Genomic DNA, 13999 nt, shown 5'->3' on the forward strand with positions numbered 1-13999 from the left:
AAGGAATCAGCAGTGACAAAGATGATGCTGAAAAGGATCCATGGATGTTAATTGGACAGTGATCTCTCTGTGCTCTCCTGAAGTCAACACTCATCTTTGTTGTTGACTCAAATTCCTGAATGTGAGTAAAAAAAACTGTCAGAGGTAACTAAAGGTCAGATTCCTTGATTTTAAATCTGTTTACTGTGCTTGAAGCCCTATGTGTCCTGCAGTCAGTTTCCTGATCAGGAGAGATTAAATCAAGAGATTAAAAAGGAACACATTCAGGTTACTTTATTTGAAGCTGTCAGTATAAAGCCAGTCTGCATTAAGTTAGCAATTCTAACTGCACAAATAAGCACAATACAACATAATGAAGGAAACGTCAGCTTGTTAGCCCATTTAACAATTAGAGTGAGCGATTTTCTGTCTTTTTTACAGATAAATATCCAAATCATGACACCAATGAAAATGAGAAAACAGACTCCAGAAAATTTACCTCAAACATAACAAATGCTCTTGCCCCCTTTTTTTTTTTACACACAGTCACAGTCTGTCTCCCAGTTCAGTTTTCAGTCAATCATTGTTCCAACATATATTAGATTATAATACTCAACACATTCCACTGTCTGACCCCTAATGAATGTGACCTTTTGGACATTAAAAATCGAGGCCCTCTTGCTTCATATATTAAACCCTCCATTAGGAACCTTGGTGTTACCTTTGACCCAGCTCTGACACACACGTTAAATCTTTGGTTCGCTCTTGTTTTTACCATTGAAGAAATATCACTGAGTCCCATTGTGTCACGCTCTGAACTGGAAATGATTCTTCATGCTTTTGTTTCATCTCGTTTAGACTATTGTAATTCCTTGTTTACTTGCTTAAGTAACGCCTCCCTGGAACGACTGCAGGGTGTTCAGAATGCTGCTGCCAGGCTTCTGACACAGCATCACAAACACTCCCATGCCACGCCCCTGCTGATTCAGCTGCACTGGCTCCCTGTCAAGTTCAGGGTCCAATTTAAGATCATAATCATGACCTATAGGGCCCTGGGAACACGGAGAGTGGAATATGTAAACAAATCTATCGGGTTAAGCAGCTCCATCACAACACACTAACAAATAACAGAGTTTTTGCTAAGATTAAGCACTACTTTAACATCTTGTTCTTTTTAGAAGCTCTTTCAGTTCCTTGAGATGATCACATTTTCTGCCCTTCACTGGTTTTGAGTTTGGGATTAAAAAAGCTCTGATATCTGTATCACTGATCCATGCTGTGGATTTAATTAAAAGTGTAAATAAACATGAAACAAGAGCACTATTATTCCCAAGATAGTAAACACAGCAGGTTAAAGTGTTTATGATGCAGCTGCTGTAAAACATTAATGGCACAACTTTAAAATAAAAAACCAAGGTGATGATGTCTCATTTCATTAAATGCCTGCTGCTTTGATTCCTCTGTCCTTGTGTTTCTTCCTTGTCTCCTATACTTGCATCTCTGGTGGGAGAAACTATGATATGTGGAGAGAAGTTGATTTGTGGAGAATGTGAAACATGGTAGTAAAAAAGGGTTTGAATGCATCTCTGCATTGAACATGAATTGTAGAGCTCAGCTCTTGTAGAGGTTTGTGTTTGTTTGCTGAGTGTGTGTGTAACCTGAAACACTTCCAATAAAGCAGATAAAATGTTAAACAGTAAACTGCAGCTGATAATTGAATAAAGACACTGAGCAAACTGATTGAGTGAAACAGATTTTTATTCAGGTTTCATGGAAAAGTGAGAAGATTTAATGTGGAAACAGCTAAGGAATAAAACATGCCAGCTTTACTCAACAGACTTCATTCTATGTATTTTTTTTGAATATTTTAGCATCAATAAAGGAATGCTAGCATTTCAGTCTAACTTTAAGCTCCATCCATATTCGTAGTGATTTGTTCGTCATTCATGACCGTTTTCCTGGATTTAACTGAGTTTCCATGGTCTCTGGTTGCCACATCACTGCTAGTCTCTTCATGTGTGGATTCGTCTTCACACTTGATCTTCTGACAGTTCCAGGAGAGTCAGATAGGGACAACAGGTGTATCTGAACAGCATGATTCAGTAGCTGTACAGAAGTGTCTTTTTTATTGGATTTTTTCAATTGCAATACAGCAAAGCAAAGAGGGAGCAGGCTTTCTGTTTGGTAGCCATGAGAATAGAAAGGTGATTATTACCATCAACAGGTTCCAAACAGACTCACAGATTACTGACAACCTGACAGACTGGGCACAGGATGTGAGACTGGGCAGTCCTCTGTCTAGGACTTCTCTATTCCTGTTCAACGTCAGGACAACTCTGGGTTAATGTCATATTCTGATGATTCTGCAGTGACTGGGTGTATGACTCATGGGAGGAGTACGGAGAACTATTTGACAATTTTGTGGAGTCATCTCAAGGGAATTAGCCTGGATTTCAACCCAGGACCATTCTGTTGTACTAACCACTGCACCATCATGCTGCCTGTATTATTATTATTGTTGTTTTCATATTTCTTTCTTTATTTTATACTGATTTAACAGAAGCGTTTCCCAAATATGGGGTAGATAAAGTATCTACAATCTTATGTTAAAAGCTGATTAGAGATGTTTATGCTCATGTGATAAAGGTTGTTCTCCAGGAAAATGATTCCTGGGAAATCAAGTGTCTCTAAGCCCCTGTCCAGGTACAGAAGACAGGTTTCTACTCTCCATTTACTTAAATCTATTTTCTAATTTGGTAATGAAATGAACATCAAATGTCTTACAAAAGAAATACATTTTTTATTGATGTTTAATCATCTAAATGAAGAGTGTAGAACTTCTAGTCTACACTGCTGTCTGGGCCAGATTTGAAGACATAGTTAAATGCTGCTCTTCCAGCTGATGTTACTTTGCTGTAACAATATCGCAGCACTGTCTGGACTCCTTTACTCTGGCTGGCTTTTATCTTCATTAGTTTCTCAACCTTTTCTTTTTCTCCTTTCTCCATCATCTTCTCAATCAGGATGTCCAGATGGACATTGGTGGACAATGAATCAACATTCAGGGCGATCTTCTCCAGCTTGAGAACAAGCTGGTAAGACTCATTCACCAGAGTATTCTTCTCCTCATCGAGCTTTTCTTTCTCCTCTTCAAGAGATGACAAAAGGGTCTTTTTCTCCTCTTGCTTTACTTCATATGTTCTCTTCAAGATTTCCATGGTCTTTTTCACTTTCCTTGTCTTGTTCACATATCTCCAGGTGTCTTTCACATGTTTTTCTGCAGGACACTTCTTGGTACAAACAATGCAGTTGCCATCTTGAATAACCTCACACATTCCAGGAGTCTTGGCAATTGTACATGGATAGTGACAGGTCTCCTCACAGACAGTACAAGTGACAGCTCCTTTCAAAAAACCAAACCATCTCTTTCCACCTGGGACAGCTTCTTGATCTTTGTAAACTTCATCAGTTTCCACGGTGAAGTTTTCATCATTCTTCAAGCCTTTTTCATAGAGCTTCACATCTTCCTCGGTCTTTTTAATCTCACTGATCTTCAAATCAATCTTCTCAATTCTGTCTTGCAAGTTTTGAAAGCAGGCCGTCAGTTTGATGCGTGTGTTCAAAACATCCACAGTTGTGTCCAGCTGTTGAGGTTCAAGTTCTGCTATGAAACACATCAACTGCTTGATTCCTTTTTGTGTGACATCATAGGAATGCTCAAGTTCCTCTAGCTCATTCTCTGCTCGTGCTTCATCCTGGCAGTTATCAAACAGGAAGTGAGCAGGCTCATTCTTTTCATTTGTGGCACATTTAATGTTTGCTACTTCAAGAGCTTTGAGAGCATTTTTAGGTCGTCTTCCATCTGAGTGTGTGATGAGAGCTACAATGTTTTTCTCCACATCTTTTCCAAACAGAGACATCACTGAATTAAATATGTAGATCAGTCGCTCACTCAGTCGATTATCTGTTGCCTTCATCACCAGACCCACTGCATGAACTTCATGAACTCCATCGTCCAATCGAAACAAGTCCAATAATTGTTGACTGACGATTGCATCATGTTCAATCCCTCTGGTGTCTCCAAATCCAGGAGTATCGATGATGGTCAGAGAGTAGGGCAGAGTTTCATCTTCAAAGCCAAAAATCTCGTACACGACCACATCTGATGTCTGACTTTCTGTCTGGTTTTCATTTTTCTCCCCCTCTACGATCTGAAACCAGACTCCATCCTCCCACTTCACTCCCATGGTGTAGTTGATAAGAGCGTTTATCAGAGTAGATTTTCCTGCTCCTGTTTCACCCACAAGCAAGATGGTTTTATTTGTCTTGTTTGGAATTTTTTCTCCAACAGTCATTTTTGCCAGCGTTCCAAACTCCTCTTTCTTTGGTTTCAGATGGTAGAGAGCAGGAGATCCTGAAGAGATCAAGGTACTTCTGGAGATGACAGCCTTGAATTTAGATGAGTTGTTCCTGTTGAAAAAATTAAACACAGCTCAACACGTGTTTAAAACTTTATGCGGTGGCTTTTATCCATTGCAAATCCAATACATCGCTGGGGACAGTTAAGAAAGATTTTAAACCTATCTTTGTACAAACCTATGATCCTTCCCTCCATGCAGCCATCTACTCATTTATAAACACAGACCTAAAAATAATTACTGAAGTCTAAGCCACCAGAATAAAAACATTAATCCAAGCGGACCAAACAACAAACATTACTAGACAGCAGATATTAGCGGCTGTTAGTATCCTATATCAAAACACTGAAAACACAATAGTTTCAAAGAGTGACAATGATTCCACCCAAAAGCTAAAGTCAGCATAGCCTCAGGATGAAGCTCAGGTTTAGGTTAGTGTATTTGTTCCAGTAGATAAATTTGGTCTGAAACAAGTGAAGTACACTTCACAACCTCCATCTATCCAGCGCCCCTTGCTTATCCTTTTCAGGGTCGCAGGGGGGCACTGGAGCCTATCCCAGCTATCATAGGGAGAGAGGTGGGGTATGAGTAAGAGAAGGTCTTGATATTTATACAAACACAGACAAAAAATGTTTTTATTTCAAATAAAAGTTTCTCTTTTTCTGCTAATGTGTCCCATCAACTCTATTACTTTGTAAACGTGTTACGTGTAATTTGTGTCTCATAAATCTTTTACATATTTTCACATTAGTTATCTATAATTGAAAAGCAATTAATTCAAAATTCTTTTTTTTTAAGTAGTTCTTTCTCCCCGCTTTTGCCAAGTGCCACTCAGAGATTTCTGCTCTCTCTAGCTCTGAGGATTATAATCTTCAGTCTCCCCCCAGAAGGTCTATGTGTAAGTTATGCATTATCTAAATATGAGCAAGTTTTCTAGGGAATACCTCAACATTGGTTGATCAGAAAATACAAAACCCAGATTGGACTCATGTGCTTTTTGGATTTACCCCAGGCTGGCGTATTTATCCGCAGCACCTTAAAGGCCCGTCTATGAAAATGTTGTTTGACATTAAATCGGTTCGTGGCTCAAAAAAGGATGGGAATACTGACCTAAATGATTAAGTTAATGGGGCAGGGATATCAATATTATATTTTTATGGGTTCACACAAAAGTTCTTGCCCGTAAAATGACAAATTTAACCTTGACCTTATATGTACGACTGGGTATTGTCACTGAGTTCAAGTTTTATTGTCATATACAGATAAACAGTGTAGCCACATTTACCCATAATGAAATTCTTTGGCTCGTGCTCCTCAGCTTTACATGAGCATATAGAAAATGTCCAGTTATACTTAAGAAGAAAATAACAAAACAATAACAATAATAATAATAAAGAAAAACAAACAAACAAAATACTAAACTATTCAACAAATGATTCGAACCTGATTAACCTTTTAAATTAAGAATATTTCATTGCAAATTATTTGACTATTTCTCTGCAATTACAAACTCTGTGTAAACGATCTGTGTGTTAAAAACAAAGCTGGCACTTAAGGGACTTCATCAGAGGTGTAAGCATCACAGCAGATACCTTTGTGTCAAAGTGACTGATGGTCAAACGCAGAAAAATATGAAGGAGATTTTCATGGCCTGGTCTTTTATAGCAGATAATCATCTTAAAAATATTCTGCAGTAGACCAAAAACGGAAGCTGTCCGGTAGCTACTGAACAGCAGAAATTAGGCTTTCCTGTTGGAAGTCATGTTTGAAAAAAAAAAAAAAGCAGTCGACAGCACTGTACACAACAGTAGACTGATGCGTAATAAGCAAGCAAATAATGCAGAAAACAGAGATTTGAGATGGGAAAATGGTCTAGAAGTACACTAAGAGAGAGAAAGAGTTGTGCAGGAAGTGTGCAAAGTTAGAGCAATCCATTTACCTGCTTTTTAATTGTTTGCTGTTTTAGCTGTTTGGTGGTAAAACAACATTTATATTTAAAAATCGATTTCAAAATGTAATGACTCGATATCACATTCAAATTAAATTTGATTTTAATCAGGAAATCAGTTTTTTTTAAACCCACCCCTAACTGTATGTGATCGCTATCTGAAAACCTAAATTCTGACTATTACTTCAGGAGGAATAGCAATTTTTATGAATTCTGGACACCAGATACCTCACCTTGGCACAAGCTCATAGGTGAGGCTAAAATGCAAATACATTTACCAAAATAAAAATCAATATTGTAAGGATAAGCTCACTCAATTGTACAGTTTTACGATCAGTTTTGGTGATAATGCGCATGATGATATATTAAAACATGAAGATAACTGTATCTCTTAACTGTACTTATTGTACTTACGTTGCCATGTTGATGACAGAGATCCACACAGTGAGGTGTCAGGAAAATCTTGCTCTGGAGTAAAACAAAAAAAATTAATCCCATCTATTTCTAAAGAATTACATTTGGTAGATCTTTCTGTTCACACCGATCTGATGATTAGGAGAATAATTACAATCAGGATCTTCATTTTCAATTAGTTAAATGTTCTCTTTCTGTAATTTTATCTTGATCCCCTGATTCCAGCATTTCAAGTGATCTTACCTGTATTGTATCAGGAAGCTCTGTGATGCTGAGGAGGCAGAGAAGGGAGCGTTGCACAGTTTTATACCCTCAGAGGAGGGACGATGAGACCATGCAATCACATGACTTCTTTGAAATCACAGAATTAAAAGAAGGGAATTTGAGCAGCAATGTTGCCCCACCCCCCTACTCATAACAAAACTGAAAGTGTTTCCACCTTGCATGTGTGTTTTTGTGTGTGTTGCAAATCAGTCTAAAGTCTGTCACAGCTTTGAAATGAAATGGGCAGCTTTGACAAAAAAATGACAAAAACGTTGCTCTGTGGGAGCCCAGGAACAGAACTCACTTCTTACTGGGGTTATCACACACACAGACACACACACACAGTGACATGAGACAGAGCAACAAAGCGGAGATAAAAACAGAATGTGCACAGGATCATGAAGGGACTATCCCAGACTGAATACTGGAGTTGTACCTAATCCTCACTCATCTGTTCCCCACTCGTTTCCAGAATGGCATCAAGCTGTTTGCTTCACTCTGTTAACTTAAATATACACTGTTAGATTATAATATTATTTTATGCCATGTTAGACCCCTAATTAAAGATTGTGAATTGTTATGTAGTCTTAGTTTGCATTATTCTCCTGAATTAGAAGAAGCTGACAACTATTGCATTAGTTAAACTGGTTTGCATTACACTAGACTGCTGATTTATTGTGGATGAATGATATTGTTTATGATGCATTATACTGCTGAGTTATAAGAAATACTGTTTGCAGAAAGTCATCGCCTTATTTGTCTGATTAGAAGAGAACATGCTGGAGTTTTCTGCCCCATCTCAGCAGGAGCAGATAAACAGGGAGCCAAGGTCGTAGCTTAGGCGCCGTGTGAGAGAAAGCATGTGAATGTTTAGGCTTTTATGATAAGGTGGGGGCACCAGAGGCTATAAGAGTTTGAGCAATGCTCCACCATTTAGAGATCTGAGGCTGTCTGCATCAGTGTCCATCTCCCACGTGTGTGATCATTAAAATCATCGTTTGACTCAACCCGGCCAGACCAGTGTTGGTATTGTGGTTTTTCCTCTTGTCTCCATCCCCAATTTTGAACTCGTAACAACACACACACACACAGCCCTGGACTTTTTGTTTCATTATGACAACTGTTAAACCGAATGGTAAACAGAGGGGGTAAAGCTGGCCAGAGTTCCTTACTACCTCTCAAATCAAATCAAACCATTTTTTTTGTCACATCACATGTGCAGGTACACTGGTACAGCACATGCGAGTTAAATTCTTGTGTGCGAGCCCCACAAGCAACAGCAAATACAATAACATAGGAACAAAGCAAAATACAAGAATGGGAATCTGAGATTTATAAGAATAAATATATGTACAAATATAAGAATGTATGCGCATTACTGAATATGTATACCAAACATGTGTATATACATTTGTGTGTGTGTGTGTGTGTGTGTGTGTGTGTGTGTGTGTGTGTGTGTGTGTGTGTATACATATATATAAAATAAAATAAAATATACAGAGGTTAGCAGTTCGATGTTGTGCAAAGAAATGGCATTACTGTACAGTATGTAGTGCATAATGTTGAAGTTCCAGTAGTGAAGCTGAGGTGTCTATGACGTGTTCAGCAGTCTGATGGCCTGATGGAAGAAGCTGTCTCTCAGTCTGCTGGTTCGGGACCGGATGCTGCAGAACCTCCTTCCTGATGGAAGTAGTCTGAACAGTTTATGGCTGGGGTGACTGGAGTCCTTGATGATCCTCCCCGCTTTCCTCAGGCAGCGCTTCCTGTAGATGTCTTGGAGGGAGGGAAGCTCACCTCCAATTATCCGTTCAGAGCACCGCACTACTCGCTGGAGAGCTTTGCAGTTGTAGGCGGTGCTGTTGCCATACCAGGTGGTGATGCATCCAGTGAGGATGCTCTCAATGGCACAGTGATAGAAGGTCCTGAGGATGCGGGGGCTCATGCCGAATCTTTTCAGTCTCCTGAGAAAGAAGAGGCGCTGCTGGGCCTTCTTCACTGTTTTGTTTGTGTGTACTGACCACGTAAGATCCTCAGACAGATGTACACCAAGGAACCGGAAGCTGCTCACTCTCTCCACAGCAGCGCCGTTGATGGTGATGGGGGTGTGTACTTCTCTGCACCTCCGGAAGTCCACTATCAACTCCTTTGTCTTTGTGACGTTGAGGGTGAGATGGTTGTCTTGACACCAGTGGGTCAGGGCGCTGACCTCCTCCCTGTAAGCCGTCTCATCACCGTTGGTGATAAGACCCACCACTGTAGTGTCGTCTGCAAACTTCACAATGATGTTGGAGCTGTTAGTGGCTGTGCAGTCGTAGGTGTAGAGTGAGTACAGGAGAGGGCTCAGTACACACCCCTGTGGAGCACCAGTGTTCAGTGTGACGGGGGATGAGGTGATGCTGCCCAGTCTGACCACCTGGCGTCTGTCAGACAGGAAGCTAAGGATCCAGCTGCAGAGGGAGCTGCTCAGTCCTAGATCCTGCAGTTTACCTGCTCAATCGTGTCTACACCCATCTGGACCAGCCGGCGAGCACTGTGAGGGTCATGTTTTTTGACTTTTCCAGTGCTTTCAACACCATCAGGCCGACCCTCCTGGGTGATAAGTTAGCAGCGATGCAGGTGGATGCTTCTCTGGTGTCCTGGATTGTTGATTACCTGACAGGAAGACCACAATATGTACGTCTCCCACAGTGTGTGTCTGACAAGGTGATTAGCAACACAGGGGCACCACAGGGGACTGTCCTCTCCCCCTTCCTCTTCACCCTCTACACCACAGACTTCAGCCACTGCACAGAGACCTGCCATCTTCAGAAGTTTTCTGATGACTCTGCGGTGGTTGGATGCATCAGCAGGGATGATGAGACAGAGTACCGGGCTGTGGTCGACTCCTTTGTCTCGTGGTGTGAGCAGAATCATCTGCAGCTCAACGTGGCAAAGACCAAGGAACTGATCGTGGACTTCAGGAAGACCAGGAAACACTTGACCCCTGTTTCAATCCAGGGGGTCAGTGTTGACATTGTGGAGGACTATAAATACCTTGGAGTACACATTGACAATAAACTGGACTGGGCTAAAAACACCACAGCACTTTACAGGAAGGGCCAGAGTCGTCTCTATTTTTTGAGGCGACTGAGGTCCTTCAACATCTGCCAGAAAATGCTGAGGATTTTCTATGAGTCTGTTGTGGCCAGTGTGATCCTCTATGCTGTTGCATGCTGGGGGAGCAGGCTGAGGGTCGCAGATGCCAACAGACTTAATAAACTGATCCGTAAGGCCAGCAATGTTGTGGGGATGGAGCTGGACTCCCTCAAGGTGGTGTCGGAGAGGCGGATGCTGTCCAAGATAAAGACAATGTTGGATAACACCTCCCACCCACTCCATGACATGCTGGTCAGTCACAGGAGCTCGTTCAGTGAGAGACTGAGATTACCCATGATGCACCACTGAACGACACAGGAAATCATTCCTGCCTGTGGCTCCCTGTACAACGCATCCACTTAACACACTGTTTGCTGCTACAACTACACATGTTTTTTTTCCAACTATTTATTTATAAGTGACTTATGTATGTATGTATGTATATATATGTATATATTGTACTATTCTTAGTTAGCGTATTGTCTGTCTTGTCTTAATGTTGGTTTAAAATGGAGCACTGTAACAAAAAATAATTTCCCCCAGGGATCAATAAAGTATTGTGATTCTGATTCTGATTCCTGTCCAGCTTCGAGGGAACGATGGTATTGAATGCTGAGCTGTAATCTGCAAACAGCATCCTCACATACGTGTCTCTCTTCTCCAGGTGTGACAGGGCAGCATGTAGTGTCAGGGCTATGGCATCATCAGTGGACCTGTTGTGGCGGTATGCAAACTGTAGAGGGTCCAGTGAGTCGGGTAGTGCAGAGCGGATGAAGTCCCTGACCAGCTTCTCGAAGCATTTGCTCACGATGGGGGTCAGGGCTACAGGTCGCCAGTCGTTCAATGAGGAGATGGTGGAGGATTTGGGTACAGGGACGATGGTGGCCATTTTGAAGCAGGCTGGGACTACAGACAGAGAGAGGGAAAGGTTGAAGATGTGCGTGAACACTCCAGCCAGCTGAGCCGCGCATGACTTGAGGACGCGGCCGGGAATCCCGTCCGGACCAGCAGCTTTGCGTCCGTTCACCTTCCTGAAGCACCTCCGCACATCCTCCTCAGACACAGTGTGCGCACTGACGTCATCCGCGGTGCGCACACTGTCCGGTCTCATGGTGTTCGCTGTGTCGAATCTAGCGTAGAATACGTTTAGATCCTCACACAGAGAGGCCGTGGTCTGCGGTGTGCTGGTTTTCCCTCTAAAGTCTGTGATCGTGTTTAGTCCCTGCCACATACTCCGAGGGTTGTCAAACTGTTGCTCCACCCTGTCCCTGTACTCACGTTTGGCTGCTTTGATCGTCTTCCGGAGTTGGTAATGTGCGTGTTTGTAGTCCGATGTGTTCGCCGAGGCAAAAGCGGTGCTGTATGCCACCAGTGCCGCGCGAACATCTCCGTTAATCCACAGTTTTTGGTTTGGGAAGGATTTAACTGTTCTGGATGGGACGACATCTTCCACACATTTTGAATATTGAATGTTGAATATTGATTCAATCAATATTCAATATATTTCCTGATAAATCAGCAGACTGAGTCTGTGTACTCCTCAATGTCGTCAGCAGCCATGCGAAACATTTCCCAGTCCGCGTGATCTCTCTGCTCTTTGTCCCTGCTCAGCATCACAAAGGACCAGTGTTGGGACTAACGCGTTATTAAGTAACGCGTTACAGTAACTACGTTATTATTGTGGTAACGAGCACGGTAACTAGTTATTATGCCAAAATCAGGAACGCGTTACTCGTTACTGGGATTTAGATTGGCTCGTTACTCGTTACTTCATGTGGTGGCTATCGCGGAGCTTCCACAGATTCAGTAACATTAGCAAGTGGTGGAGGCCAGCAGGTGGATGAGAGACCCGAAGCGGCCGCCGGTCCGAGTGTGAACTGAACTTCAGGTAAGAAGTTATGACCTGCAGTCTCTCTGGGTCAGATATAAACCAAGTTTAGGTGGAGTTTATTTTCGTTATTCTGACTTTTTCCGTACTGCGTGCTAGCTAGCATGACGGAGTTTCTATACAGCTGGATGGTGCTATGAAGTTAATGATGTTGAACTTTATTTTGTTCATAAGTTATTAGAGTTGCCAACCGTCCCGTCTGGTATTCAGAGAAAATATTACGCGTTTCTTATTGAGGTGAAAAGGAACAGTTTGTCCCGTAATTCAGCTACAATGGAAAAGGCACAAAGCTGGAGTTATTCTGTGTTTACGCTGCACAGCTGCCTCTTCTCCTCTCATTCTCCCCCCTCCCTCTCCCGTTTCTACTTCAATCATGAAACTGATCAATGATCAGCTGATCGGCTCTCTTGTTTGTTTATCGCCCACTTTGCGCCGAAAGAGGAAACCAGCGGATGTCGCGCTAAACAGCAGCAGCACGTTTAAGCTTGATCAGCTGTTGTTAGAATTTATTTAATATTAATTTCTAGTATCAGCTGATGTTTGCTGGAGCCACAGCTGTAAAGCTGCTGGTCATGATATGGTTTGGTTATCTTGTGAGAGGGAAACATGAAGATGAAACCAGGAGATGTCCTTACCGAATCATCAGAGCTGAACAGGTGATGGAGAAACAGGTTTACCTTTTAGGTGACATGAATGAGTTGAAGTTATGAACTGTTTCTGAGAGACAAATAACACCAGGATCCTTTTCTACGTAGCTGACAGCTGGTAACTGTGCAGGGGCGGGTCTAGCAAAGTGTTGCCAGGGGGCCATGTAGGGCATTAACAGGGAGAGGGGGGCACAAAGAAATACTTTTCTTTCTTATTCTCATTTAAAATGTCTATCTTTTAAAAAATAATAATCTGAATCTTACAACAAACGATTGATAGATTGATGCATATATACCATCAAAACAGTGAACATCACTGTCACAACAGTGTTTATTTTCATTCAAAGGCTTTATGATTTTTCCTATAATGGTGGGCCAGTCTCTAGTCAAAATGCCCGGGACAATTTTCTGTCCCAGTCCAGCCCTGTATGCAGCTCATCTGCAGTCTGGTGTTACCTACATCTTCCTATTCAGAAGGCAGAATTTCCGAGTTCTGAGTACAATCAAAGCACCACGACTGCAGTTTTTGTGTTGATGTAAAAGGCGCACATGACACTGTGACGTAGGCTAGAATCATGGCAGCAGTCAATGACGGTCCAGGCGTGGGATTTCTCTAGTGGAAATATGCACATTATCTTTTCCTTTCTGTTGGTAGGTGGCACAGTGCACTTGTGGCAAGTAAGCAAGCTAGAAGACTGGCAAAGTTATGGAAGCAATACATTAACAAGAGAATTATGAGTAAAACCAAAGTTACTTTCCCTAGTAACTAGTTACTTTGAAAGTAACGAGTAACTTGAAGTAACTGAGTTACTTTTGAGAGAAGTAACTAGTAATGTAACTAAGTTACTATTTTAAAGTAACTTACCCAACACTGCAAAGGACCCTGGCACATTACAGCTAAGATCACTTCAAATGTGGGGATCAGGAGATCAAACTGAATTTAGTGGTGAAAAATAATTGCTAAATTATTGTGAACCTGGTAGAGGACCCAAGCTTGAAAGATAAAGACCCCCTGCGGGGGCGACAGGGGAATTCTTTATAAATACGTACAAACTTCACTGGTATGTTTGGACACACCTTGTCGTTAAATAGTTTTTCTTCATTTATAATGACTGTTTACATTGTAGATTCTCACAGAAGACATCAAAACTATGAATGAACAGTGAACAGTAAAGTGTGAAATAACTCAAAACATGTTTTATATTTTTGGTTCTTCCAAACAGCCACCCTCTGCTTTGATTACTGTTTTGCACACTCTTGGCATTCTCTCCATGAGCTTCATGAGGTAGAAATGGTTTTCCAACAG

The 13999-nt window shown here is 41.6% G+C and overlaps 3 protein-coding genes across 4 annotated transcripts in view; all 3 read right to left on the reverse strand.

Moving 5' to 3' along the window:
* LOC143416657 (uncharacterized) overlaps positions 1–13999 on the reverse strand; it is a 376067-nt gene that overhangs the window by 182491 nt on the left and 179577 nt on the right. The window lies entirely within an intron of this gene.
* LOC106676470 (uncharacterized) overlaps positions 1–13999 on the reverse strand; it is a 234236-nt gene that overhangs the window by 98141 nt on the left and 122096 nt on the right. The gene's annotated exons all lie outside the window — the stretch shown is intronic.
* On the reverse strand, positions 1720–7092 carry LOC101481051 (uncharacterized). Of its 2 annotated transcripts, XM_024800380.2 has the most exons (3): positions 7003–7092; positions 6760–6813; positions 1720–4449 (listed from the first exon to the last, which is right to left on the reverse strand). In XM_024800380.2, the coding sequence occupies exons 2-3, from the start codon at positions 6765–6767 to the stop codon at positions 2820–2822; spliced, it is 1638 nt and encodes a 545-aa protein (XP_024656148.2). In that variant the 5' UTR covers positions 6768–6813; positions 7003–7092; the 3' UTR covers positions 1720–2819. The 2 variants fall into 2 exon arrangements, with proteins under 2 accessions (XP_024656148.2, XP_076735537.1); XM_076879422.1 differs by lacking the exon at positions 7003–7092 and having other exon boundaries at positions 6760–6952.

This window comes from Maylandia zebra, linkage group LG3 (genome assembly GCF_041146795.1).
Source record: "Maylandia zebra isolate NMK-2024a linkage group LG3, Mzebra_GT3a, whole genome shotgun sequence".
NCBI lineage: Eukaryota > Metazoa > Chordata > Actinopteri > Cichliformes > Cichlidae > Maylandia > Maylandia zebra.